The following is a 25,192-nucleotide window of genomic DNA, read 5'->3' as shown; positions in this document are numbered from 1 at the left end:
AAATCAATATGCCTGAATTGTAAATCTTGCTGTTAATACTCCCTGTTGAGGACAGTTAATAGCTTTGCGGAGGGTAACAATGTTTGCTAGCTACTTTTTGAGATGTGGATGTGGTACTAAACTTTGTCTTAGGAGCAGTCATCTGTTCCGTCATTGGCTGGTGGAAAAAAGTGGAAGTCATCTGTGGTGGGGAAGTCTGGAATAAGCTGATTTTTGTTTTGTAACAATATGGAAGCTCATAGATTCCTTATCTCTAGCAACCCATAACCTGGTAAAAGTAGTAGTTACTTTTAATGAGTCAAGTCCTTCCACTGTCGTCTTTTTTATGCAAAATAATTAAAGGTGCTTTCCTAATTCTAGTTTCTCTCCCTATCCTTAAAAAGAAAACTTGCAAAGCGCTGGCAGTCATCTGACATAATAAAACTACTACAAGCGTCCAGAAGGCCGTCTGTTCTGGGTTTCTGTTGCGCAGTGATATTAGCCCTGTTTATCAGCAGGCAACACGCCTGTGCCATGTTTTGCTCAGGCTTGCGTTATTTCCTTTAAAGCAGTGACACATTTCACACAGTGGACATTATAGTTAACTGCACTGGAAGTGGGATTTCACCTCTAGCATTTTCCTGGAAAATTCTGAAATACTTCATCTCAGATACAAGAAAATGAGAAATATGACATTAGAAATACTGTATTTCTTAATGGCAGGAGAGAGGAGGAAGAGAGAGAGAGAGAACATCTGTGCAAGTTAGTTGCAAATTGATTCAGATCTCAGATTGGATGAAATGTATGGGTTCTTATTAAATGTTTAAGGAACATATATCATATATTTATGTCTTACAAAGTACTTTTTGTTACTGACCCTCTCCCCTTCCTTCATGAAAATTATGCTTATCAGTGAACTTCAAGTTTGCCTGGCAGTGTGCTGAATATTGTCATTCTAAGAGGTTAATGCTCAGAAGTTGTTATTGTTTTGATTATGGATGTTCTCCTGTTTGACTTTTATGATGTGTAAAATTTAAATCTTGTGACAGTTCAGGTGCTTAACATTGCTCGTTTTTGGCTCTACTATTTCTATATACATATAAATACAGAAAATAATGTACATATATACATATATTATGCACAAAATAATGAAACACAAATACAACGTGTACAGAGTTTTGAATCACACTGCTGCACAAAGAACTGCAATTAATTCTTAAGTGTGTGTGTGTACATGTGAGACACAATTTGCTCTTCCAAGCCACTCTCAGCAATGTACCTGTGCTCTTATACCTTATCCGTGGGCAGTGAATATGTACTTTGCCTTTTTGCGACAAATTTGATGTGCCACTTGCGGGGAGTCAGCTACTCCCCTTGCTGGGTGAGTGACAATCTCACCAGTATAAAAAGGCCCCTTGGGGCGGACTGTGCTGGGTGTAGCTGATAGAGCAGCAGAAAGAGGGCTTGCTCTAGGGACTGCAGCTAGAAAGCCTGTGCTGGGCTGTAGCTACCAACAGGTCTAAGCTGCACAAAATGCGTGAAATCGTGCATCTTCAGATTGGCCAGTGTGGAAACCAAATTGGAGCAAAGGTAAGGTCTCCTTTCAGTTTTGGTCCTTAGGAGTAAGTGCTGTCATCGGTACCAGGTCAAACACCATTAACAGATGGGGACTTTGAGGGAGGGACAACTACTTTGTTGACTAGATGATAGGATGCATGGCATGCCAGCCATGCTTATGAGTGTTTTGATGTGAAAGTTGTAAGACGGATGTGCTCCTCATTCAAAGGTTGATCGTAAGACTGTCAAAGACTGTTTTTCATTCTGCAAAAACTGTAAAACTAATAATAATATGAGAATGGTCTTATATCTGCAATAACTATGGCACAGCAATTCTAAGTGCTCCAGAGCATTCCTGCTGGGACTCATGTTCCCAGGGGCATTAATCCAGTCTGCAAAATACCAGGACAAGTGAAGGAGCCAACAACTTCACGACTGCAAGTTTGTTATGCCAGTACTTTAGTTCAGACATACAGCACTAACTCTGCCACATAATAATCGTTAATACGGGATTGTGTTAGTCAACAGAATGACCTGTGCTGTCAGCAAACAATTAGGCTTTTCTAAGTTAAGTTAAGGATTCCTGCCTAACTGGCCTCCTGTGAGAGGCAGTCATGTCATTCGGAGTATATTTGTGTAGTTTAAACAATGGTTAGGTATTACTTAGAGACGTCAGTCATTGCTGACTTTGTGTGCCAGAATAAAAAATAAAAACATGTTCTTTTTGCTGTACAATGTCCATAACACCCTTTTGTTTACTTAGGAGGAAGCTGAAAAAAAAAAAAAAAGAAAAAAAAGAAAGAAAAGTATCAGGGTTAATTTGGGGCCGGGGGTATCTTTGAAGACACATGACAGCTGAAGGAGTGTTCCGTTCTGGTTTTCCTCCATTTCTCGCTACCACAAACATCACCTTGGTTTCTTCTATTGCCTGTATCTATTGCCTATATCTATTGCCTATATCTAATTGATATATTCTATATCCACAGCACACGATGCTGTGGATGGCCAGGAAATGCAATGCTAGCCCCAAACAGTTTGAATGCAGCCAGTGTGAACACTGAAAAGTTTATAATTTTTCTGTTGTATCTGTCCTGGAAACCGCTTATGTCTAATAGGACCAGTATAAAAGCACCCATGCACATAAATATACCATGCACGTGCTGGCAATGTTGTAGGTGTAGAGTTGAAATGGTTGCTAACCCGAAAGACCTTTAAAATTAAAATAGCCTGCTCATTATATTGGCTGGGTGTGTCTGCATTAACACTGCCGTGGCAGCTGCCTTGATAAGCGCCCCAGTACAAGACACCCATATGAATGTCAAGATAGGCCACACAGGCCCAGTATCTGCTTGCAGAAAGCATTGCTCCCGTGCAGACTTGGCTGAGCTGGTGTTGCCGTGCCGCAGCCCCACTTGTGCATGACAGGCCTCGAAGAACACACCTCCCAAGGTCACCAACACAGGCTTTTGTTATGTTCATACCAAATAGTACCAGTGTCATTTAAACTAATATAAATTCTGTGCTATTTAAACAAATATCAATTTTCCTTTTCTAGAGAGGCAATATTTCCTTTTCTAGTGCACAGGCAATATTTAACCAGCATAACTGGCCTACTAAACTCTCCCCTTGAACTTACTGGGAGGGAGAGGAGGAGAGGAAGCCCCCCGCTCTGATGGGCTCCATTGCATTTCATTCAGCTGGTCGTACTAAAATTGCTCTCCTACCCTCTGCAGTCTAACCCGTACATGGCAAATCATCCCTCACTTCAGCCGCAGTTCCTGCTTTGTGTGAAGTCACAGGCACAAGGCATGAGAGCTGCTGCTGGACACATTGTGCTGGGAAAAAAAATCATGATGGCTGTATTGAATCTCTTTTCCTTTTTCAGTTCTGGGAGGTGATAAGTGATGAACATGGAATTGATATCGCTGGAAACTACCGTGGGGATGCATCACTGCAGCTTGAGCGAATTAACGTGTACTTCAACGAGGCTTACTGTAAGTGCACAGTGCTGTTAGGATGCCAGCAATTTACAGAGACAAAATAAAGGTTGAAATAAGTAACAGAGTTAAAAAATAAACAAACAAACAAACAAAAAAACCCACCACCATCACCATACCAAACCTGTAGGTGGGTTGGATTTTTTTAGAGTAGTTTGTAAGCCTGTCTGTTTTCTAACAATAGCTGGTCATTTTCTTTTGTTCCAGCCCATAAATACGTACCCCGGTCTATCTTGGTGGACCTGGAACCTGGTACAATGGACAGCGTACGCTCCAGCAAAATAGGCCCACTATTTCGACCTGACAATTTTATTCATGGTATGTACAGCAAGGTAACTGGGGCCAGCTGTTTCAGACCACCCTTTTAACCCCACCCTTGTAGTCTTTAAAAATTACTCTTGTTAATTTTGTGGTTGTTCTGTCTGTAATTCTGTTTACAGGTAATTCAGGTGCTGGAAACAACTGGGCTAAGGGCCATTACACAGAAGGAGCTGAACTGATTGAAAATGTCATGGATGTGGTCAGGAACGAGTGTGAGAGCTGTGACTGCCTTCAGGGGTTCCAGCTCATCCATTCACTTGGTGGTGGTACAGGCTCAGGTATGGGCACACTCCTCATCAACAAAATCAGAGAAGAATATCCAGACAGGATTATGAACACCTTCAGTGTTGTGCCTTCCCCCAAAGTATCCGACACAGTCGTAGAGCCATATAATGCCATCCTCTCCATCCACCAGCTAATAGAGAATACAGATGAAACCTTTTGCATTGACAACGAAGCGCTATACGATATATGTTTCAGAACTTTAAAGCTCACCAATCCCACCTATGGTGACCTCAATCACTTAGTGTCCCTAACGATGAGCGGTGTCACAACCTCGCTCCGTTTTCCTGGCCAGCTGAATGCAGACCTGCGGAAGCTGGCTGTTAACATGGTGCCCTTTCCTCGCCTGCATTTCTTTATGCCAGGCTTTGCTCCACTGACGGCTCGAGGTAGCCAACAGTACAGAGCCCTTTCGGTGCCAGAGCTTACTCAACAGATGTTTGATGCGCGCAACATGATGGCAGCCTGTGACCCCCGTCGTGGGCGTTACTTGACTGTGGCTTGCATCTTCAGAGGCCGAATGTCTACCAGAGAAGTGGACGAACAGTTGCTGGCTGTCCAGACCAAGAACAGCTCCTACTTTGTGGAGTGGATCCCTAACAACGTCAAAGTGGCTGTGTGCGACATACCGCCGCGAGGGCTGAAGATGGCAGCTACCTTTATTGGCAATAACACAGCCATCCAGGAGCTCTTCATCAGGGTTTCTGAACAGTTCTCAGCTATGTTCAAAAGAAAAGCATTTCTCCACTGGTACACTGGTGAAGGCATGGATGAGATGGAGTTTTCAGAAGCAGAGGGAAACACCAACGACCTTGTTTCCGAGTACCAACAGTACCAAGATGCCACTGCAGATGTTGAGGAATATGAAGAGGTAGAAGTGGAAGCTAGTCCAGAAAAGGAAACGTAAGAACAATGACAACACGAAAACATTCTCCAGATAAGCCTGTTGTCATTCACTAAAGAAAAAGCAGTAGCCATCAACTGCATACCAAAAATAACACTTAGATTTTTTCCTCTGTATCTGGCCAAAGTATATTCAGTATTACAATATGATGCTTTTGAAATTAACAGCAGCTATGCTTTACTTTCCTAAACAACTGTTGACACTGAATCTCTCCCAAAAAAGATCCACTATGAAGGCAAGTACCCTCATTACAGCCTTTCTTGTATATGTATTCACTTTTTGAATATTACTGCTTGACACGATGTAATATAGAGTCTGTGTATGTACGTGCACGTATGTGTGTATCAGGATCATAAGCAACAGCAAAATATGCTATCAACTCATCAAATTTATTTATTTTCAGGTAACCACAGTCCATGCCTTGTCAATGAACTTGCTACTGTTCTAGGAACACATACACATCTGTAAGACCTATAAAGGCAGTATCTATTTTATTATGCATGCTGCAGACAGAACGTCACCTAGAGCCATTCAAGTTCACGTTGGGGGGTGAAGGGAGAAAAACAGAGCAGGACAAGACTAAATATGGACATTCTTTTTTTTTCTTCTTTTTTTTTTTTTAATAGTTCTATAACATTGCTGGTCTATATTATTGCAGAGCTCGTACTTATCGTTGTGTGATTTTTCCCTTTCAAACTATAGCTTGAGTTATACTAGCACAAAAAAATTGCGAACACTGTATTTTGGTGTGGTATTCCTTCCCCTGTACCCTAATTATTGTAAATTTTCTTCCTATCACTTCGTACAGCAAAACGGATGGAATGGTTTGCAGCTAGAGACAGAAATTCAACAGCAATCAATAGGTAATACCTTGACAAAAAGTCTTATGCCCTTCATAGCCACTGTATGTATAAAACACTTTAAAATAAAAATATATACCAATACTACAAAATAATACTTGAAAGATTTGATAAACAATTTATTTTTATAAGGATTAAAAAATATTTACAAGTTTTTACACAAAAAAGCACTTTTTATTATACTCTTGGAAAGGAGAGTTTATTATACTCTACAGAAAGCGATGCCTCGTGTTTTATTTTGGGTCACTTGTATTACAGTGATGGTAACAGCATCTAGTTGAACACAAATCTGATGCCAATTATGTAAGTATATTGTCTTCCTTCCTCTGCAGTGGGACATTATGCACACACATCCCTCGGGAAGTATTTCACTTGCAGTTTCGTCTTCAACTTAGACCTCACGATGTTCACTGGATTAGTTTGTTCTGAGCACACGCGGAAGATGAACTCCCCAGTGGGAGAACTTTAAAAACAACAGCACACCACTTCCAGCAGTGGGAGAGAACTGGCAGATGTATTTTTGATTACGGTTTTGAAATTATGTGCTTATGTTCTCTGCTGACATACTTTCTGATTACTTCCGCAAAATACTTATTAATCATGAAGTGAAGTAAGCAAAAAAATGCTTTAAATGGCAGCTACATCTCTCTCATTGATATACCTGAAATACCAGCATGAAAAACAAGAGATTTGACTTAAAAATAAACGCATTTGCTGCTGAATGGTAGAGTTTGATAAAAAGTCTCTTTTAACCCACCATGTCTCTGCAAAAAGAAGTACTTTGTTTCACGAGGAACAACAGTTGTCACACATTCATGTGTTTAACCACAAGTGACATTTATTAGCGTGCTGATTTACACACAGACAAGTTTTACAGTTAACATGATGACATTGTACTGCAGTCTTGAGCTTGCCTACAGCTTGCAGTTTGCTGTTACAGTATTCACCACAGATCAGTTCCTAGGAGAGATTTAAAATACAAGTTACTTGATTCAAGAATGAGAAGACATGTACAAGGTAGATTTCACCCAAGTTAATAATAGTTTATCTCAGGGCTAGAAGCTGTCCTACATTCATGGTATCACCACCTATTTTTCAGGATGTCTAATACACTAATTCCTGATTATGCTTAAAACAACTTCTTATGCAAAAGAAAGTCTCCATGTGACTTTTGCCAACCATATTAACTGCAGGTCTTGGTTCAGAGGTTTATTTTAAAGACAGTCTTGTTTTAATTTACAAGCATATGGGGACATTTCAACAATTTCAACAATGTTACTGTCTCTACAAACATATTTACGGTAATGTTAATGTACACAGATCACCTTTACTGGGACAGGTTGTTATCTTATGCACGTAACAGTCCTGGTCACAAAGCAATCCTTCCTAGTGACGTTATCTACTGCTGCTTGAGGCAGAGCCCAGAAGAGATTTCAGCTGCTCGTGATATATGCAACATCACAACGCAAGTACAAGCAGCAGCCACCTCTCACAGATATCAGCTGACCCTTACAGAAGTTAGGGTTTACTCAAGATTATGTTCTACTCGGCATACTGAGTAGAAGTGGTCACCTGCACGGCTGTCTCTGGCTTGGCAAAGCAAGGGTGGACAGAGCTCTCACCCCTTACAAGGACACAGCTGCCTTACCGCAGTGTGTAACAGCTTTGACCAAGACACAAATCATTCAAACCAGAGCCTGACGGAGCAGCCTCAGCTCGCTGCGCTAAGAACGTGAGGCCCTTCCCTGTCCCCCAGGAGGTGAGGACGCGGGCACCACAGGCACCGTCAGCCGCCACCCCGCTCTGCACCCGAGCGCCGAGCTGATCTCCCACGGGCGGCTCCCGCTGCCGTGCCCCGAGCGGCCGGCCCGGCGCCCACCTCTCACTCCTTCTTGGGCTTCACGGTCTTCACGGTGGCCATCGCCGCCCTCTCCGCCTCGGCCTTGTACTGCGGCTTCATGGCCGCTCGCACGGCCTGGGCGCAGATCTGCGAGTAGCGGATGTAGCTGGCGAGAGGGAGAGAGGCGAGGTGAGGTGAGGTGAGAACCGAGCGGTCCCCGGAGGGTCCCCAAGGTCCCCCCGCGCCGCCCCGCTACCTGAGGCCGGCCTGCCGCCAGTACGCCACCATGGCTGCGCCCCGCCGCTCCGCCACCAGCAAGGTCAGCGCCCGCCGGAAGGGGAAAGACCGCTCTGCCGTCCTCTGGCCAATCAGCGAGCGAGAATTATCTTCTGCCCAATCAGACTCCGAGTTCCCTCAGGGAAGATGACCAATGGTAAATGAGCAGTCGCCTTAGCGCCGTCGCTGGCCGCTGCCAATGAGAGGGCTGAATGCGGCACGCGCCTCCCGCCCTTTCTCCTGGAGGAGACTCGCGGGAGCTGCCTCGCGGCTGCCCAGGCGGGGTGTGAGGGGCGGGGCGCACGGGAGGGGGGGGCACAGCCCTCGTCAGTGCCTCAGCTGGCGGGCCTTGGCTTCTTCGGCTCGAGTGTAAAGATCAAAATGGTTTATAAGTAAGCATGGACAATTATTTTTATAGTTGTGTATAAATTTTCGAGTTGGAGCGTTAAGCCACATGCGGCCAAGCTCTGCCATGTTCCCTTTTATCCCCTAGAACACCGGATCCCCTTGGCACGGGGTTCTTGTGGGTGTAAGGCATTGAATGCACCTGAAGTTATATTAACCGTTTACTCTAAATAGATTCATGAGAAACAACAGAGCTTCTAGTTCACTACCATCCATTTGTCACTACTTGATGGAAAAACGAATTCCCATATATGAGAAGCAAAAAGTTGTAAAAAGACTCAAAACAAGTTGCATAAGGAATCAACGTGGTTCTAATCATGGTTAATTTAAGTAATTACAACTGAGGTTTTAAGCAAGGAAAATTTTGGATGATTATTATTTTTTAAATCCTTGCACTTAAGCACGCATACCTCTTCTCTGTTCTTTCCATCCTCAACCAAACCACATCACAAAGTATTTCGGAATCCTCTGGAAACCTCAGAGGTCCTGAGGAAACCTTGGTGGCTTTGTTCCTCTTTGCACAGAGGCCTCGTGTCTTCCTGACAGTTTTGGTATCTGCTGAAGTGCAGATACCTGGAAATCACTGAGTGATTTCACATTGCTACACGGTGATGATTTTTAAAGCACAGAGTAATTTTCAGCTTTATTGGAGAGCTTACTTAGTCCAGAGCCATTGTAATTAACAAGCTATATACACTAATATGAGCAGTATAGAGCCACCAGAACAAAGAGAACCCTTAGCCACCATATACATCACAATCTGTCTCCAGGATAACATAGGCCAGTAAGAGAAGATTGCCCTATGTAGTCAGTAGGCACAGCAACCAGGAAGAAATAGTAGGAAGACAGAAAGAATTTCCTTTCCTTACTTTGCCTATTTGATCTCTCTACTGAGATTACTGAAGACGACTCTACAGTGCCAGTTGTGATGACATTTTGAAGGCGGGCATTTTATTACACCAGTTCCTTCCATCTGGACCAACAGACAAACAATTTGTGATTTTTATAATTGCTAAACAACTTTGCCTCCACTGAATTTGGACTTGATTTCTAAAACCGATGTATTACAGTCTTTACTACTTAATTTTAAAGAAAGAGCTAGTATAAACGAGGCAGAAAATATTTCATATTGCATACATTTATTTCCATATTTATTTTTTGTTCAAGACATTTATGTCCTCCTAATTCTGAGACATAGGTTACATATTGGAACAAAGCTTTCCAACTTGTAAAAATTAAATCCATTAAAAAATATTTGTTATGACAGGCAGCACTTTTAACACACAGGGTGCCAGTGATACATTGGAAAAAAAAAACCAAACATATTTGTTTTCAAAAAAAAACTAGCTACAGGAGGAAGATACAAGGAAGCACCAAAGATTTTTAAAAGCCCATCTCTGTTACCTGTGCAACATACTTGATGCACCACAAGTAACTACACTACTTTTATGTATAGATAAAGAGATGTTAAATGCAAATGCTGTTTTAATGGTAATATCAGCTGATTTCTTAGGTAAAATAGTTATAAATAAGTTTAATTATATTATTTATAAATAAGATAATCATGGGTTGCCCAGGCCACAAATATGGACACCTTTGTTCCAGCTACATGTCCTTCTACTGTCCTTCCACTTTCTCTGATCTCCCTCCTCACCCCTCTCTCATCTACTCCTCTTTTTAATCCGTTTTCTTTTTGCACTGCATCTTCCCTCTCCATACCTCCACGTGTGAGGCCTCTGCAATTCTGTGCAATGCACTCAGATTTAAATCCGTAATAGAGATACACGCAACTTGGGTGCACCTATTCCCACATTTAGCTGTATTTGTTGATCTTGAAAAATAAAAATTCATCATGAATTAAATTTCTGGGAGGGGTACCATACCAAGACAGAATGAAAACTACATTAGTGACAGAAATTGTGCTCTACAAAAATTTCAGAGTATATATTAATATTTATACATCTGTAAACAAGGCACCATTACAGAATTATACATTATAATAATTATATATTTATTTATTATATATAATTATTATATGTTTTCATGCCTGCTTGAATGTATCTGTAAAGCCTGAATCTTCCTTCATATAAGAACTTTCACAGGCATAGGAAGGGGAACTTAAAGAGAGTTCACAAAGGAGGAAAGTTTGGAAAGGTATAGAGTGTGCAAAGAGAAAAAAGGATATGATAAGAGGGTTAGATGCAGAGATCAAGAGAAGCTGAGGTGGTGCGATTAGCAACATCCAGAAATGTGAGAGAGGATAGATCTGTGGGAACTAAAGATGTGAGATTAGAAATGTCCAAAGGAATTGAGGAAGTGAGGGAAGATGCGTCCCGAAAGGAGAGATTGGAGACATCCAGAAACGGTGTAGAGATGAGGTTAGAAACATCCTCAGCAGTCGATGAGGATAACTCAGAGGAACCCTGAAATGTGAAATAGTTAAAATCCGTGAAATCTAGTGATTCTGAAGAGGTTGAGGAGGTGTGCTCTGAGACGTGTATGGAGGTCGGAGGGATTTCACAGGAAACGTCCAAGGAAGCTGAGGAGGTGGGACTGGAGACGTCTAGGGAGGATGAAGAAGTGAGACTGGAGAGGTCTAGAGAGGGAGAAGAAGCAGGGCTGGAGAAATCTGGGGAGGCTACTGAGGTGAGACTTGAGAGATCTAAGGAGACTGAAGAACTGTCGCCAGAGACGTCCAGAGAGCCTGATGAGGTGAGGCTCAATAGGTCCAGTGAAACCGAAGAGGTGAAACTGGAGCGCTCCCAGGAATCTGAAGAGGAGACACTGGAGAGCTCTAAGGAGATTGAAGAGGATGTACTGGAGAACTCTGAAGAGGCTGAAGACGTGAGACTTGAAAGGTCCAGAGAAGATGAAGTGAGACTGGAAAAGTCCACAGAGGATGAAGAGCTCAGACTGGATAGATCCAAGGAATCTGAAAAGGGAATTTTAAAGCGTTCCAAGGAGGCTGAAGTCTTTACACTGGAGGGGTCCAGGGAGGCCAAAAAAGTGAGACCAGGCAGGTCCAGGTAGATGGAAGAGATGGAACTGAAAAGCCAAATAAATTCACAATGTGACCAGTTTTAAATCAGAAGTATTTTTAACTGAAGATCTCTAATAACATGTCAAAACAACTTCAAAAGATATATTGAAACCCAAATACTAGCACTTTTGAGAATAACTAAGCATACTGCTTTGGTGCAGGCAACTTTAGTAACAAGAGCTTGCAGAATTATTCAGAATATCAGTCTTTCACAGAAGACCAGTACAGAAGTACAAATACAGAATAACTGCAGGAGACATTTTTGTCTTGGCATGTCTCTCCCTGCTCAATTAGGTTTTAGCATCTATACATTTAGATCTGAAATAAAATAATGGCTATGTAATGCAATAGAAAATAAAATGTTTTTCTCTTTTCCAGATGCTGTAGGATATTCAGACACCACACTGCTTACTGGTTATGTAGAGAAATTCAAAAAAACCTGCACAGATGCACATGGCAGCTTCAAGTCAAACCTGACTTCTGACTATAAAGGTATGACGGATTACTTCTTTCTGATTCATAAAATTTAAGTCAAAAATGTAGATCTTCCTAAAGATGCTAACCAAATGGCAAATACATCAGTATTTTTCTCCACAACATGTGCAGGATTTATTTTTGGAAGCCAGCAGTGCACTAAACTGATGCTGTGACTAAAAATGCACAGTTCAGCAATATCAGTTCTGCATGGTTTTTAGGTAAAGAGAACTCTTACTTTATTACCTTTTTCTTGTACCGTTGTACCTCTGGGCATAAAACCTGAGCTACAATAATAGTAATTTTCAGTTTGTGTTTAGTTTGAGTTGATTAATAAAACTAAAGAGAAGTTCTGATAGAAGGCAGACTAATTAAAAAGGAAACAACAGCTTATATGTCAGTTCATAAAGGTACATTAATTACAGTATGCATAGATAAAGAGGTTGATTTACAGCTGTCTTCTCTCTTCTCAAGACTGTGCTGCAAAGCAGAGTAGGTGACTCCTGCTGTTGTCTTTCCAGGCATAGGCACAGGATTATACAAAAAGTTCTTCAGCGATTAATCACAGAAGTGTTTTATAGACCAAGGAAATGAAAGATACCCGTGACAGGAGGCTGCGTTTTCTCAGGTGAATATACCCAAGCTTTGCTTATGTTATTATGCAACTGATGTCCAGATGCATGTATAATGGATTTAACATAATCGCCATGGGTGAAACTCCCACTGAGGTCACCTCTTAACTGAAGCAGGTGTCTGCCGAACAGACTGAAGTTAACAGAAACAGACAGCTGACAGAAATAATGTTTTACTATGCAAATATTAAAACTGGAGGGGTTTAGCACAACACAAAAATTACCAGACTAAAAAAAAGCTACTTACCTGTCAATGATGAGACCTGAAATAGTTCTTGAATACACTTTGAATATTTATTCACAATGTATCTGTAACTTTAGAGCTCAAACAGTATGCTTGTACCTCTATAGAGAGTACTATATGTGTGGATGAAAAGGCAAAGCAAATGACACTTTCTCACATGCATGTTTGTGATGAGATTACAGGTTTGCTTGCTGTCCTGTATTCATAATAAAGCAATAAAAATAATTAACCCCTTAAAAAAATCCCTCACTATTTAACAACTGTATGATTTTGTGACTGACTTTATCTTTAATCTTAAAAGTTTTTGAAGTGCCTTATACAGGGAAGAACACAGTTACACTTAAGGCAAATTGCAATACAATGACAAGCCAGTATCAACATGATTTCTAGCTGACTATAAATTCCATTATTCCTTTGCTGTGCTCTTTCTGCCTTAATTTCAAATGGCAAGGTTATTGCATATTTTCCTATGACATAACAGTATCAAGAAACATGGAATTATGGTTACTATTGGATAAAATATACTGGTCAGCGATCGTACTTCCTACCTTTGATAGCTGTGGATTTATCTCCTTTCTCTGCTTGTGTAAGCCATATTGGGCTGTGCTGTTAAAGCTCTGCTGTTCTCTCTGCTGATGACCCTAATCTGTTCCACAGCTACTGGAAATCATTCCATGCTGATGACAATACAGGTCATCTCCTTTTAAATCTCCTCTTTGTCTAAGCACAGCACTAAGCACAGAGGACCAGCAGAAAACACGCTCCAAAACCATCTCTAATCTTAAGACAAATTTGCACTTTTGTACTGTTTCCTAACAGGACTACATTTCAAAGGTTAGTTGATGAAGCAGGTGAAGACATTTATTTTTAACTTTTGGACACCTAGATTCAATGTAAAAATTATTTTGCAGTGTCAGCCAAGTTCTTAGCTGTCCATTCTACAAAATCCGGCATTAAATGTTCTCTGGATGAAGCCCGGATCTGCAGAGCAGAATTCAGGTACATTCAAGTTTTAAGAATCTTATGCATTACTACTTCAGTGTGCTTAATAACCTTTTCTTTTATGTCAGCTATGTTGCTTTTTAAATGTTATGATACAATAGCTTGATAATGAAAAAAATCTGTCCACAGTTGAGCATAATGTTGAATAACTTTTTAAAAAGCATCTAGGTGAAATCAAGGACTGGCGCCCATTTTCAGAAGTTTAAGTCTCATAGGTGCTTATGTTTCTTTGACAGGTAAGGGAGACTTGGGATCCTAGTTAAATAAGGGCCATTATTGCATCTCACCCGACTTCCATTTTCTCTTCCTGTGTCTTTTTCCCAGAAACAGCAGGGAAACCGTGCAGCTTGCTGAATGTCCCTCAAAACTGAGGGCAATAAACAGAAAATAGAACTGGATAGAGCATCAGGATAAGAAGGTTAAGTGTTTCTAGTACTTCTAGATCATTCAGAATACAACGCAACTATACAATATGAATAAATCTGAAGTATGGGTTCTGATACGTACTTCTTTTACTCCCAATTTTACAACATATCTGCTAGATTGTGCTACAGAATTTGAACGTAAATGCAATTAAATCTAGATAAAACAAAGCAGTTATCTCACAGGTAAATAATATTTACATTCCCGCTCAAAACAAACAAAAACAAAAAAACACATTAACAAGAACTCACCCAAGTAACGCTACTTGCTACATTTGGGACACCTTATAGAACAGATTTTTTTTACAAGGGTCCCCTTACAAGGGTCCCCATGAAGTTGAACAGGTTCTAGGAATATGAAAGGTCACAGCAGGGGCAATTGTTTCATATAATTTGTTGGGAAAAGGATTGCGTAGATGGTTAGGAAAATTTAAAAAAAAAAAACATCTTGTGTTGCAGTTCTTAGTGTATATGTCTGAAGAGAAAGATAATAGATTTTTAATATTTAATGTAATGATGTAACTGCTTTACAAAAATATAATTTTTAGTTATAGTAAGATACATTGTAATACTAGAAATAAAACTAAATTGATCATTTGTGAGACAATAACATTGGAACAGCTGTAATTTTACAAATCATTATCTGATATCTTACAAACTACAATGTGAATTGATGAGCTGGAATACAAAGCTCTAATTACAAAACAAATCCAGAAAAGTTTGGCCCATCCCCAGCAAATTCCCAGATAGCTGATGAATAACAAACTACTCCTACATTAATATTAATCTTGACAGTATCAAATACTCTTTTTGGGAGATGCAATATGAAATTATTGCACTACACATTACAATACAGGCAATACAATTTCAGCCCATGTGATACCTTACTCCTCTTTCATTGTCTCTCACCTCATTGCGGGCTACATAAACATCATTTCTCTTCTCATATTCATAGCTTTCAACTCAAAGGGTGTGAAGAATGCTATCTTCAGTGCAAGGGAAGAAGTAGGACAGTACAACCAGAAAAAAAAAAAGGCAGGCAGACAAAGGACAATTTCCTTTCGTTAAAGGCAAGCAGTTAGTTCAGTTTAGTTATAACATGTAACCTCACCTTTAGAGAATTCAATTTTATGGCAACAAGTAAAGTAAAGCTATCAAATTATCTGAGAAAAAAAAAAAAAGAACAGGTCCTGTGCAAGTGAAAGAACAACCTTCACCTTGAGGAAGGGATTCTATAATGACTCAGTGCTTTCAGACAAGTTCTCTTTATCAGCATTCGTCAGTTCATCTATAAACTTGCACCTCAACAGGATGCTGATCTTTCCTTTGAACCCTGTATCTGTCAATGCCAGCGGACTAGACAGCGGGTATTTAGGTTTACTGCATATGACACTTACTGGAAATACATTAGACTATACAGTTTAACTGCAAATACAGACCACAATAGACAAAATAGTGATGTTGTAGGAAATGGTGGTTAAAGCTTTTTTTTTTTTTCTTTTTTCTTTCCTCCATAACGGAAAATAGAAACCAGTTGTTTTGTTAACTGCTGTATGGCTGAACAGGTGCTGACACCCATTGTTAGCAAGAAGAAATATTTCTCAGGTAAACGTGGCCTTTTGTTTTCCTTTAAAGTACTTTGCTTTTGTTACTGACTGAAGAAATTATTATTTTAGTGTACATACAGACACAAGTCATTTCAGTGTCACAGTAAATTTAGGAACTTTCTTCCACTGTACCGGTTTTTATTATTTCAGATTGTGAATAGCTCTGCCTTTCAGAACATAAGGCCGTCAGCAAGATTTAAAATGCACAAACACAAAGTCTTTAACAAACAAAATTTTGTAGTGCAGATGGGTACATGGAAGGTACACAGCTACAAACCACTGAAAAAATTAAAACCCCATAGATCTTCTTAGAATGCATTGCAAGTAATATGAAACAAATGAATCCACTATACTGCTACTTTAGCCATCCCAAGCCTGTTTAAATCAAGAAGTGAAGGACAAGGCGAGGGTAATTTACAGGAAAAAAAAATATTTACTAAATTAACATCAAAATCTCACCACTGGTATGGCTAATTCTCATATCAAACATGAGCAAGTGTAGTTTTCAGTTCCTTGTTTCAATTTTTAGATACAAATTAGGTAAGCGGTTTTATTCAACAGAAGCTTTCTGTAGGCAAATAGCTACATCCATTCATTTACTGACAATAAGAACACTGTTTACATTAATAACCAGCAGATGATGCAAGTTTCAACAAAAGATGGCACTAAGCTCGGGAGGCCCTCAAACTTTCAGCTACTGCAATTCAAACTTTTGGTTTTAAGTTAACTGTAATAGCATTTGTGGTGGATGCAATTGCTTTAGAAGAATGCTTGTTTGCTACAAGCTTGTAGCTTGTCATTCCTCCAGGCAGAAATGCTTAGCAGTTATGTTGGAGTAATTAAGGGTCACAGGAACACAAGAAAACCATCCAAAATATTTACGACAATGAACAGCAAGGAAAGCTAATGATTTATGACTCGGTTCAAAATTCAGGTGTGCAGTGAAAACAGAATGTTTAACAGTGCAACAATCATCTTAGATCTTCAGGCTATGGAGCTTTGGATCTAAAGCTTACTCGCTTCTGTTCTGTCTCAGAAAAGTTAGACAGGTGAGTCTGAACTTTTGCCAATTTAAAAGCCTACATCTGCAGACAAGGTAAAACATGAATCCATTTAGGGAAGCTGAAAGAGGTAAGGATCCACCAAAGACCACACCACTGATTTGTTCACATTATATTCCTCCCCTCCCCCCTTTTTCTTTCTTTCTTCCTAGTCCTTTAGTTTTTATCCCTTCAAATGTAGTTCCTTTCCTTCCCTCATTTCTTCTAACCACCCGAACGCACAACTTCTCTGCATGAGCTCAAGTCACACTTGCTCCAGTATCGATGCATTCAGCCATAGCACCCTGCATTCATCTGAGCAAGACAAACCACAGCAGCTGCAAATGGGTTTAAATTATTACCACTTATAAACGTGCATTTTAGGATATGTATTTGAATAAAATAAACTGATATCTCCAGACTATTTCTTCACCTTCACCCCCTCACTCTAGATTACTGACCTAGCAGTTAAAAGAAATGAATAATCAGAATGCTTCAGAAAGTAGCCAGAACTTGCATAAAGTTTTATTTAAAATAAAGCGCCACATACAGAAAAGCCATATTCCCTGACAGAATGAGAATGCAGGCATATAAATAAAACAGAACCAAGCAAATCATGATCTTTCAAGAAGTTGTTGAATGCTTGCAAAAATTAAATAGTTAAGTTTTTTTTCAGTGCAAGGACAAACTGTGAATTCATACTATGCAGGTCCTTAGTGCAGAGAAGTTAGGAAAACATAAAATTGACTTTAAAATGCCAAGTGATAAGGGCTAAATAAGCATTTAAAGTCACTTTCAAGCATTGCGTTTTTATCAGAAGTTATGGTACAATTTTGCAGCAGTTTCACATACACTTTTTAAGTTGAAACACTATTTCACTTGTAATAATTTTCTGTAAAAGCACGGTAAACCATAATGATTTCAATTTATAAAGGTATTCTTAAACCATTTCTTTTTAGAAAAATATTTAGAATAGTTGATTTTTAAAAGGTATATGTACATACCTGTTTTTTCCTACACAAATGTTTTGTTTTTTCAAAGTTTCCAACTTAAAATAAGATCTGTTTCTCTATGTAGCACATACTATTCAATAGGCAATTCTGATACAACAGAAATGGCATGCAACATAAAATCGATGGAACAGGTGACATTACAGCTTGTAAAGGCTAAGAGAGTCTTGAGATTACTTGTAAGCTTAGAATCAAAATTCCAGGAAAAATCTCTGGCACCAAAACACTTTCCCCCCACCCCCCCAGTCAGCAGATTTGGGGCTGTGTTTTCCCATTATTCCTTCACACTGAAGGAGCCAGATGGGGGACACAGCCTCTGCTGAAGCCAACAGGACTACCAGCAGACTGGTGCATTACGTAAGCAAGGACGTCAAGGTCTGACCTTTAAGTTCTCACAGCTAATCACTGGAGTCAGTATGAAGAATTTATAGCTAGTACCAGGAAACAAACACAAACTGTAGAAAACCTTTTATTCTCAAGGTTTTCATTTAAAGAGCCTTCTTTTGTGAGTAAATTAGCTTAAAACGTAGAGGACCTCCTGGAACTTAGAACATTATGTTGCATTTAAAGGACAACAAAATAATCAGCTGGTGTAACAGGTTATTTTCAGAGCATGATTGAGTTAATAATATATTGTTAACGTTCTTATTATTACTTTCTTTTATGCTCAGGTCTCTCTTTAGCCAGCTTCACCAAGTTTTTTTAGTCCTTTATGTGATTCTTCAAACTTTTGAATTGAAAACCTACTATTCTCAGAAGTCCCAGCAGCTTAAAATATTTTAAGGCTCTATGCTTATTGTACCCCTTTATTTAATGGGCTTCCAGAAATGGAGATAGTTATTCTAGACATGCAAGATAAAATCTTATGTTACTGCATGTCCAGCTCATCAACATCATACTTGAAAACAGAATTTAGGTCTTAGTAGATAAGAGACACTTTGTATGTTTTACCTATACTGACTGAAAAACAATTTGAGTACCATGTTAGCTCAACCAGTCAAACTAGTTAAAAAGCATATCAAAAAATATTTTCTACATTCTTTTGTATTTCAAGCTTCAAGTAATAAACTTTCTGTTAAACCAAGTTGTATCATACAACTATCAAAACTTAAACAGAACAATGCTGGAACAAACCATTCTACTTAATTTTGGGTTTGGTCCCAAAAGAGGTAGTCCATAAGTCACACAAAAATAAAAATTCCACAGAAGTCAACTTAACATGCCAGTCTCCTCGGACATACGCAGCCTCATCTCTAAACAAGGCTATTTCATATCTGAAAACATTTTAAGTTAGTGTTCATGTAAATACAGGAACGACACTCCAAAATTATTTTTTCATCTGCAACCGAAGTTCGGTCCAGCTGAACCAATATATTAATTAAGTTTTGCATATCAGCCTCATTAGTACGAATTTAGCTTTTCTCCAAATTAAATTTGAAACATACCTAATACACAGATATGCCTTTAAATAACAAAGGATACATGTATTTAGGTTTGGAGAGAAGCTTTGGATTGTTAAACCTTGTTAGTAATACAAGTATATTTACTATCATTTCTCTACAAATGCTGCTGCTGCCATTGAATTCCTCATGGTTCCTCTTGCTGAAGCTGCGAACTCCTCAATTTCAGCATTCAGTCTATTTATTACCCATTCCAATGCTTCACGTCCCTACAGGTTAGAAAAAAAAAGTGCATAAATCTTAGTAATTAATTAAGACAGGTTAAACCCTGTCTTACTGAAAACGACTTAAGAAACAATAATTGAAAAAGGAAGCAAAAGTTACAGAAATGCATACCTGATGTTTTTTTTTCCTTTCAATAATCAGAGTACTGCAGGAATATGTACTGCTGTACACTTTAAAATTCCTTTTATCAGCAGTGCTGTCTTATGAACCACAAGGTGGCTTTTTATCCACTTTGTGTTTTGTTATTCTTGTGGCTGAACTCAAAGGATAAACTCTCAACTAAAACACCACTTCATTGCTCCCACATAACTACTTCAGATGTCTCGATGCATATTCTGTTTCAACAGTAAAACTAATAGATTGCATCAAGAGTGCAGCAACAGAGTGAAAGCACTGTTTAAGTGAATGGAAAAGTTTTTCCAATGATGACTGAGTGCTTACCAATAATAATTTGTTATCTACATTCACAAGAGGAAAAAAAGAGCAAGTTCAATAAGCTTAGCATTCACATATCTACAGTAAAGGCAGCAGAATTACCCACACCCTTTCTAAGATTGTTGACAAAGCCAGAACATAAAACAGAGATTTGTATTTGTATTCCCATTGTCATTTGCTAGCGGTCACATTTTACACAAAGGTCATACTTACTTTATTAGCATTGGAAGAAATTGTGTTTGCCATTAACCCTTCTAGGTAACTACTGAGACTGACACCTTTTACAGATATTATTGCTTCTTGCGTCAAAATGGTTCTGAAACAGATAGCAGAAAGTGAATTGTTCCGAGTAGTTTAAAACTGCGTTGCTTACAGGCTTCTCACTCCTCCCCAACAAGCACATTCCTTCATCAGCTTTGTCATATAACACAGAACATCTTGCCCCATAAACACAACCTACTTCCTCAGTGCTTAACTGCATATGCTTCAACGCATACAATAAAAACCAAGTGTCCCCACGAAGTCTAGGTGGCCCTTTGTGGCACTCAACTATTTCCATCTTCAGCAGCAGGTAGACAGAGTAGAAGCAGCAGATTTGGCATGAAGGCACAGCGAGAATACAGTATTATGACATCCCCTTTAACAATAGGTTTTTAGCATTTCCCACAGTTATGGAAGAAGAAACCTCTTACTTTAAAATCTTTAGATAGATACCTGAGAATTATCACTAGTTGTATGAGTATAGCCTCAGCAAGCTTTAAAGTTGCCTTTTGAAAATAAAAAAAAAAGTCTCCAAAACGATAACCCAGAGGCAGATAAACATGCAGGTTCTGTGCCTGGGCTGATGAAGAGACCAGAAATAAGGAGCTGGTAACTGAAGGCATATATAAACTCAGTTACAGGGAGGGCGCAGGACAACTCCCTGAAAAGCTGATCTGAACTAGACCTCTGCAGAAGTAAGGTGACTAAAGAAAATGACAGTTTATTTATCTCTTTTTTGACAAGATACCACAACAGAAGCGATGTAAACCCCACAGCATCATCTGTTCAAGACCATGGGAATTTACGAATACAAAGCCAAAGTCTGTACTACCTCAGGGCAATCTCAGAACAAGTGGTACTTACTTGTCTGGTTCATGAGGGTGTGGTTTGTAGACAAGCCTCTCATCTACTGACACTAGATTTGTAAATGAAATCTGTAGAACATAAAACAAGACTACCCCTTAGTAAAAACATTACAGGAATATAGTAAATAAAACTGCAGATACAAAACTAATACTTTTATCTGGCTTAAACATAAGGTTTTCCTGCAAGTCTTAGGATTAGAGGTGTAGAACATGACAGATAAGTCAAAAAAAAAAACAACCAAAAACAACAAAACCCAACTGTAAAAAAAAAAACCCACAACAAACAAACAAGAAAACTACTAGTATTCTGCTCATCTGTATGTTCAGATGTTTCACTGCCGACAGGTTCCGAAAACCTAATAGATCCCTTCTGAAAAACAGAACCGGTCAGCTATAAACACGTTACTTAAAGGTTTTACTTACATTGTTCTAATGCAATTTTTAGTAATTTTAAAGATGATTTTCCTTTTCAAATTTATAAAGAATTATTATAACCTGTAATCTGTTTAAACTGCATAAACACAACTAAAGTACTTACATTACTGGATTTCAGCTCCATTGTTTTCTTCACTGGGTCAACAACAGAGTGCTCCTGAACGTATGTCTTCGTTCTGCACGTGCCAATGAGCTAGAAGACAGGCACACACACATGGAAATAACTACGCTAAGCAACTGCAACTTTTTTAGTGCTTTTAAATACATAAGGTACTGAACAGACACAGAGACAACATAATTAGGGTTTAATTTAAATAACACTATTCAGTTGTGGTGGATCTCTTTTTTTCAACTGGTAGCAATATATGATCTAGTCAATTTTTGACTATGTGGAAGTCAATACGCATACTGCTATTGAGTCTTCCTGACACTTAAATTCTTACACTTTTAAAACATGAGTTATGAAATCAGACATTTCTATTGCAACAACCTAGTTCACAAGCTTCCTCTCCCTCCAGCATCCTCCCCAAGCTCTTCTCCGTGATACGCACCGATTTCACAATGGAGGGTATTCCCCACTCTGTACTGAGCAGCCTGTGGCTGTGCAGCTTCCCGCTCTTGTCTACGTGTCTGTCCAGGACATCGACTCCGACCACGCTGGGGTTCATCGGGTTTGGGTACTTCTGCATGGCAGCTGTTGTTACTGTTTCCCAGGGGTGACTGCCAAAACAAAATCAAGACACAAGGTTGTACACTTATGTTTTTTTAACAGGATTTCTATTAAAACTGGACACAACATATCAACCAGTCTGTATTTTTTGAGCAGACCAATTTCCCATTCTTAACCTTACAAACATCCTTCCCTAGCAGGAACACCTGCACTGGGGGTTGGCCAGGCAGATACACATAAGAGGTCCGGCACACCTGGTTCATCAGGACTCCTGAAGTCCCCTGCCTCCCGCAATTACCTTCAGGCTTCTAATTTGACAGGAATGTTTTCCCTGCGATATAACTCCAAGAGACCCGAATTTATTGGGATTTGGGCAATCCCAGAACACCTCACTGAGCTGTACCCCCCCACAAACACACCAATTCTCCCTTCGGGTTATTGCTCAGCTCAGCTCCGGGGCGGCCACCCCGGGCACTCCCGGCTGGCACGAAAGGACCTTGAGGCGGCTGCCGCCACAGCGGAGCGGCGCCTCCCGAGCGCATCCCCCGCCTCCCCCCGCAGCCCCCGGCCCTACTCGAAGACGTGCTCCGAGGTCCAGATCCTCATGGCGGCAGCGGGAGCCGAGCCCCGGTCCCGGCCCCGCCGCGCTCCCCGGCCCCGGCCCGGTCCGTCCCGTCCCGTCCCTCGGCCCCGCCGCGCCTGCGCACTGCAAGCCGGCCCCGCCGGCCTCCAATCCCCGCGCGGCGCGGCGGCGGTGACGCACGGCCGCGTGTCCCCTGAATGTCGCGCGGAGGGCGCCGGGCGCCGCTCCCCACCCCGCCCACTGCGCCTGCGCGCGGGGCGCGGGCCGGCCGTGAGGGGGACGGGCGCTGGCAGCCTGGCGTTAAGTGCATTGTAAAACGTTAAAGTGTCCGCCTGGTGTAAGGCTTACTCAGGGCCAGGCCAACACGAACGCGGCCCGCAGGAACCTTCCCTTCCGCACATCCCCTCCGCCGTGTCGTGCCGTTCCGGGCCGGCGGGGTGCGGCCTGTCGCGACACAGGCAGCTGTCGCGAGAGGGCGCAGAGGCCCCGTCTAGCACGAGGCGGCTGCGCTGGCCTGACGGGACGCGAACAAATACAAACGTTACCTAACTGGATTGTCAGTGGTTATAGCAGTGCCCCACCCAGGCGAAATTCCTGGTGTCCTTCGCCAGCACGTTTTGTAAGGCCGCTGGCGGGGAGCGCCGGGCCGTTACGCAACAGCCCCGGTGCTGCCTGCCAGGGCCAGAGGGGTTTCAGCTTGCTGTCCTAGCCTGCTTTTCTCAAACATCCTCGAAGTGTTTAATAAAACAGCAATAAATCGGTTATGGCAACGCATGCATGCATTTCGTGGCACTTCGAGTATTATCTGTTACAGTTCTCCAGTTCACAGTATTGAAAGTGCCTTGAGTTGTGCAGAAGTTGTGTTGTTTCCAAACGGGGAGACCACGGGACATCATCTCGTGGACACATCTCAGCCAGTGAGTGGCTGCGATGTACTTGTCACTGCACAGTAATGGATTCGCTGGAAAAATGTGAAGAGAGAAATTTCCCAGAAAAAAGGATCTATCTCGGTCTTGTTTTTCCTGCCCCTTCCATCTCATGGGACTATTCCTAAACATAGTCAATGTGCTTGTAATCTATCATAGTATACAAAATTATTTCTAGATTTTGTAACTCTTACATAAAAACATAGGCAATTCATAGGCAATGTGGCTCCTGTCCATTAGCCTCTCACCATTTTTTCTGTGAAGGAAATGTTAACTATTGGAAGCAAAGCAAAAAGGAAGAAGCATGCCAACATATGGTGAAGATTAGGAGCTACATCTTAACAGTTCTTGGTCATTTAAAAGTTCAGTTTAAACGAGTTTTGTTCAAGTTTCTGCATTTGAGTGATATAAATGGCTGAACTACTTATAAACCAGACTTTTGAAAGGAATGATAAAATCATAAACAATAAAGCCAGATATTAGATAAAGAAAATGCTTACTTGTAGTTGCAAAGGGAAAAGTGACATTTAGAATTCTTTACATTGGTGATGTTGCATCTTGAGAATGCTGTGTCCATTTTTGATGTCCAAAAATTTAATACTACAAAGTTTGATATCTTTTCCCCACATATGTTGACAGTATTTGTCTAGTAATTGAAAGCAAAGATAATATTCTTTCAGTTAAATCTGTTCAGTCACTGGTACTACTAAGATGATCACTAAGGACCATAAAAGACATCTACAAAAGATTATAAAAATCTGTGGAAATCCATGGCAAGATTACTCATTTCATATGTACCTTCCAAGGGCTGTTTGCTTATCACTCTGCTAAATGCAACCGATGCATGAGATGGGCCTCATGTAGATTTTGGAAGAGCAATCTTGGCATAACTAGGAAGGACTTGAAATTTTGTTGGAATAGTATATGAAAGAATTCTGATGTTGCAATGAACTTATTTGCAGGAAAATGCATTATGATTTCGTATTTTCACACCCATGTGTGCCCAGCAGGGTGATACGAGTTGTCCCCTCTAAGCAGCCTCATAAAATATCCATCATTTTGACTGAAAAGCATAAATATTAGGAAATACCTCTGTTGTGGTTTAACCCGGCTGGCAGCTAAACACCACACAGCCGTTCGCTCACCCTCCCCCCTCCCTCTCTGGGATGGGGGAGAGAAACGGGAAAGTGAAGCCTGTGAGTTGAGATAAAGACAGTTTATTAAGACAGGAAAATAATAATAACAATAATAATAATAATAGTGATAATGGTAATAGTATTAACAATAATAATGTGTAAGAAAACAAGTGATGCACAATGCAATTGCTCACCACCCGCTGACCGATGCCCAGCCTATTCCCGAGCAGCCGGCCCCCCCACCCCGGCCAGCCACCCCTATATATTGTTTAGCATGACGTCAGATGGTATGGAATACCCCTT

At 40.5% G+C, this 25,192-nt stretch overlaps 2 protein-coding genes across 4 annotated transcripts; one reads left to right on the top strand and one right to left on the bottom strand.

The window, feature by feature from the left end:
- The first annotated feature begins 581 nt into the window (after positions 1-581).
- On the top strand, positions 582-6,067 carry TUBB1 (tubulin beta 1 class VI). 2 transcript variants are annotated; one of them, XR_013940029.1, is made up of 5 exons: positions 629-1,569; positions 3,422-3,530; positions 3,741-3,851; positions 3,974-5,275; positions 5,444-5,992. XR_013940029.1 is itself a non-coding variant. In XM_080558164.1 (4 exons), the coding sequence occupies exons 1-4, from the start codon at positions 1,513-1,515 to the stop codon at positions 5,041-5,043; spliced, it is 1,347 nt and encodes a 448-aa protein (XP_080414290.1). In that variant the 5' UTR covers positions 582-1,512; the 3' UTR covers positions 5,044-6,067. The 2 variants fall into 2 exon arrangements, 1 of the variants encoding a protein (XP_080414290.1); XM_080558164.1 differs by having other exon boundaries at positions 582-1,569; positions 3,974-6,067.
- Positions 6,068-17,384: 11,317 nt separating this feature from the next.
- Positions 17,385-23,867, bottom strand: PRELID3B (PRELI domain containing 3B). Of its 2 annotated transcripts, none has more exons than XM_080558172.1 (6): positions 23,176-23,867; positions 22,126-22,294; positions 21,678-21,767; positions 21,138-21,208; positions 20,226-20,328; positions 17,385-19,561 (listed from the first exon to the last, which is right to left on the bottom strand). In XM_080558172.1, exons 1-6 carry the CDS (start codon positions 23,226-23,228, stop codon positions 19,442-19,444), a joined length of 606 nt encoding a protein of 201 aa, XP_080414298.1. In that variant the 5' UTR covers positions 23,229-23,867; the 3' UTR covers positions 17,385-19,441. The 2 variants fall into 2 exon arrangements, with proteins under 2 accessions (XP_080414298.1, XP_080414299.1); XM_080558173.1 differs by lacking the exon at positions 23,176-23,867 and adding an exon at positions 22,819-23,029.
- Between the last annotated feature and the right edge of the window lie 1,325 nt (positions 23,868-25,192).

This window comes from Anser brachyrhynchus (assembly GCF_964034855.1).
Source record: "Anser brachyrhynchus genome assembly, chromosome: 16".
Classification (NCBI taxonomy): domain Eukaryota; kingdom Metazoa; phylum Chordata; class Aves; order Anseriformes; family Anatidae; genus Anser; species Anser brachyrhynchus.
Note: the sequence above shows the minus strand (reverse complement) of the source record. Positions and strands in the feature narration are given on the sequence as shown.